The sequence below is a fragment of the Elephantulus edwardii genome, unplaced genomic scaffold, assembly GCF_000299155.1.
Source record: "Elephantulus edwardii isolate Elephantulus edwardi_28Jun2011 unplaced genomic scaffold, EleEdw1.0 scaffold00531, whole genome shotgun sequence".
NCBI classification, from domain to species: domain Eukaryota; kingdom Metazoa; phylum Chordata; class Mammalia; order Macroscelidea; family Macroscelididae; genus Elephantulus; species Elephantulus edwardii.
The window spans coordinates 88,497-92,996 of NW_006400281.1; the positions used below are offsets into that span (position 1 = coordinate 88,497).

A 4,500-nucleotide genomic window follows, 5' to 3' on the forward strand; every position below is an offset into this window, starting at 1 on the left:
GCAAGGAAACACTGCATGGTTCAAAATTGGGAAGGGCATACTCCAGGGATGTGTCCTATCTCCATACCTTTTCAACCTGTATGCAGAACAGATTATTCAGGGGGCTGGGCTCTATGAGGAGAAATGTGGCATCAAGATTGGTGGAAGATCTATCAAAAATCTGAGTTATGCAGAAAACACAACCGTGCTTGCTGAAACTGAGGAAAACCTGAAGCGCTTGCTGCAGAGGGTCAAGGACTGAAGCCTCCAATATGGATTGAGGCTCAATGTCAAGAAGACAAAGATTCTCACCACTTGACCAATTCGCAGCATCAGGCTGGATGGTGACGAGACTAAGATTGTTCACAGCTTTCTTTAGTTTGCTTGGCTCCACAGTCAACACTCTCGGCACCAGTATCCAGAAAATTAAAAGACATATTGCAATGGGAATGTCTGCTGTTAGGGACCACTCCAAAGTACTGAAGAGCAATGGTGTCTTTCTGGAGACTAAGGTACATCTGATACAGGCCATGGTCTTTGCTATCACTTGTTAAGCATCAGAGAGTTGGACAATGACCAAGGAGGATAGAAGGAGAATTGATGCCTTTGAGCTATGGTGCTGGAGAAGAGTATTGAGGGTACCATGGACTGCTAGAAAAACAGATTCATCCTGGATAGGGTTAAACCGGGCGGCTCCCTGGAGGCAAGGATTCTGAGGCTCCATCTAACATACTTTGGACATGTTATAAGGTGGGACCGGTCCTTGGAGAGGGACATCATGCTTGGTAGGGTGGAGGGACAGTGCAGGAGGGGAACGTAGATTTATTCAGTGACTGGGGTAATCGGGATGGGTGTGTTGGAGACAGTGTGATTGGCACAGGACAGAGCAGAGTTTAGGGTTATTGTACATAGAGTGGCTATGAGTCCCAAGCGACTTGACAACACATAACAACAACAATAACAACATATCTGTGATAAGAATCAGTGGAGAAGCTCAATATCAGCTGTTAAAACCAGTACAGTAGCTGACTGTGAAATAGACCATCAATTACTTATGTGCAAATTCAAATTAAAAGCTGAAGAAAATAAAAATAAATTCACAAACACCAAAGTAAAACCTTGAGTCTATCTCACGTAAATTTAAAAGTCATCGCCAAAATAGATTTGAGGCATTGAATACCAATGATCAAAAATTGGGTCTGTCACAGGACAGCATCAAAGATATCATTCATAAAGAGATCAAAGGCCATTACAAAGAGAAAAGAGTAAGAAATGGGTGTCAAAATAGATTCTGAAAATGGCTCTAGAGTACTGAGAAGCCAAAACAAAGGGCAAAAAAGCATAAATAATAGAAATGAACAGAAGATTTCAAAGGGCAGCTTGTGAAGACAAAGCAAGTATTATAATGGAATGTGAGAAGAACTAGAGTTGGAGAACAAAAACTCACTGAGCATTTGTCAGGTTGAAAGCACTGAAAAATAAATTCAAGCCTCAAGTTTCAATACTGGGAGATACTATGGGCAAAATCTTGAATGATCCAAGAAACATGTGAATGATAGCATGAAACACATATATGACTTTTGTATGAACATCAATATGAGATTTTTTAAAAAAACACTAAAAATATTTAAATAAAGAAGGAAGAATATAAAAAAGAACTGGTTGACACTGAAAAAATTTCAGGAAGTCGTATATGAACAAGAGTCAATGGTAATAAAGGAAAAAGTTTAAGCTGCATTGAAGGCACTGGCAAAATATAGGGTCCCAGGAATCGATGAGATACCAATAGACAAGTTTCAACTAACAGATGTGCCCCTGGATGTGCTTAGCAGTGTATGCCAGAAAATTTGGAGGACAACTACAGGGCTAACCAATCGTAAGATATCCATAATTGTTCCCATTCTCAAGAAAGATGATACACAGAGTGTGGAAATTAGCAAACAATATAACTAATATTGCATGCAAGCAAAATACTGTTGAAGATCATCCAAAAATGGCTAGAATAGTACAGTGACAGAACTGTGACAGAACAGATGTTCAAGCAGGATTTAGAAGAGGCCATGGCACAAGGAATAACATTCTTGATGTCAGATAGATCAGCTGACAGAGAATACCAGAAAAATATTTGTGTTTTATCAACTATGCAAAAGCATTTGACTATGTGGATCACATTAAAATATGGCTAACACTGAGAAGAATGTGACTCCCAGAAAATTTAACTGTGATCATACAAAATGTTTACCTAGGCCAAAAAGCAAACATAAAGGGAATATTACACAGAAAGATGTGCATCCGGGTCATATCCTTTCTCCATGCCTTTTAAGCTGTATGCTGAACAAATCAAACAAGAAGCTGAATGTTATAAAGAAGAGTGTGGTATCAGAATTGAAAGAAGAATCATCAACAATCTGAATTTTGCATATAACATAACTTTGCTTTCAGAAACTGAGGAGGACTTGGTATACTTGATGCCGAAGTTCAAATACTACAGTCTTCAATATGGATTGCATCTCAACATCAAGAAGACAAAAATCCTCATCACTTGACCGATAGACAATATCATGATGGATAGAGAAAATATTGAAATTGTCAATGATTTCATCTTACTTGGATCTACAATCAACACCTTTGATAAAATAGTCAGGAGATCAGGAGATTCATTTCTTTGGGCAAGTCTGCTGTTAGGTAGTAAATCGTATGTGATAAGATTGCTCAACTTTCTCCTGAGTGAATTCAAACTAACTGGGTTGACAGCACAACTCCAACCTGTCTAAACTATAAAGGATAAATAATGTCAATTTGAAGACTAAAGTGTACCTCTTTCAGGCCATAGTCTTTTCCATCACTTGCCATACATCTGAGGCTTGACAATGACTGAGGATAACAGAAAAAAGAGTTGATGCGTTTGAGTTGTGGTGTTGGAGAAGAGTATTGAATATCCCATTAACTGTCAAAACAACAGGTTTATCCTGGAGAGGGTGAAGCCAGAATGTTCCCTGGAGTCAAGGATTCTGAAGCTTTGTCTGACATAGTTTGGGCATGTTGCAAGGAGGGACAGGTCCTTGGAGAGGGACATCATGTTTGGGAGAGTGGAGGGACAGCACAGGAGAGGAAGACCCTCGATGAGATGGATTGATTCTGTGAGTGGAGTGGTGGGAATGAATGTGTTTGAGACAGCGATGTTGGCACATGATAGAACAGCGTTTAGGGCTTTTGTACATAGCTATGAGTCACAAACGACTCAATAGCACACAACAACAACAACAGTTACTGTTGAGTGAACACTGACTCATGGTCACCTCATGAGTGTCAGAATAGTGATTTGTATATCTGTTATTGCTGTGTACCTATTCATAGCTGACTCTCTAGCAGGTTTTCAGAGGTGGTAATTGTATGCAATGAAATTGCTAAACTTTCTCCTGTGGAGCAGCTGGTGAATACAAACTACCTGTCTTTGGGTTGACAGCACAACTCCTTACCACCAGGCCATCAGAGCTAAAGTTTATCTACCCTCTCAATTATAATCATCTTTCATAACATAATCTTTGGCCTCAGGGCAAGACAATAACATGAAATCATCTTCCCCAGACCCCAGAAAGTAGCCCAACCGTGGAACCAGGGGGCGATGGATGTAGCATTCCTCTCAAAGCCAGCTCTGCGAGGCAGCTGTTCCTCCTGAAACCATCGGACAATGACTGCTCTGGAAACAGGACGCAGAGGGCGTTCCCATGCTCTGCTGGGGAGAGAGAAGAAGGAAGAAAGACTTTGGTGAGAAGGATAAACACAACCTCCACATTCACAATTGAAGAAAGGATTAAATGAGTTTGGCTGTTTAAAGGCATTTTGCAGATTATAATATGCCAGCTATCATATAAATAATATAATATTTCCTTTCCTGCCCCTTCCCATATCTGCCAACGTTATCATTTGTTTTGTAAAAAACCTAATCGATTAAAAAGACAAGACAGGAGAGAATGTCTGATGAAGAAAAGGATATTTTTATGTTTTTTCAAATGTTTCCCCCAGTAAGTAATTTTTCCACATTTTTTTCATCACAAATATTTTAATAGTGCTTGTGTCTGAACTGTGGTTCTTGAAAGTTCTCAGAGGATGAGAAACTTGCTGTATTTCAGCTACACTAAAATGAAGCAGTGTAAGGATTCAACAGCAACAATGCATAACAGGCACCCAACAGTGATTCGTTAAATTAATAAATTGTACATTGACGCAACCCTGCTTGCTGAAACTGAGGAGGACCTGAGGCACTTGCTGCAGAATATCAAGGACTACAGCCTCCTATATGGACTGAAGCTAAATGTCAAGAAAACAAAGATTCTAACCAGTGGGCCAATTGGCAGCATCAGCACAGATGGTGAGGAGATTGATATAGTTAACAGTTTTAATTTGCTTGGCTCCACAGTCAACACTCTTGGTAACAACAGCCAGGAAATCAGGAGACGAATTGCATTGGGAAAGTCGGCTGTGAGGGACCTCTCAAGAGTACTGAAGAGCAACGATGTC

The 4,500-nt window shown here is 40.0% G+C and overlaps 1 protein-coding gene across 1 annotated transcript in view; it reads right to left on the reverse strand.

The window, feature by feature from the left end:
* SH2D4B (SH2 domain containing 4B) overlaps positions 1-4,500 on the reverse strand; it is a 295,071-nt gene that overhangs the window by 59,818 nt on the left and 230,753 nt on the right. Inside the window, exon 6 of the mRNA XM_006903190.1 lies at positions 3,588-3,712. Within this exon, the coding sequence (XP_006903252.1) occupies positions 3,588-3,712 (125 nt within the window). The remainder of the gene's footprint in view (positions 1-3,587; positions 3,713-4,500) is intronic.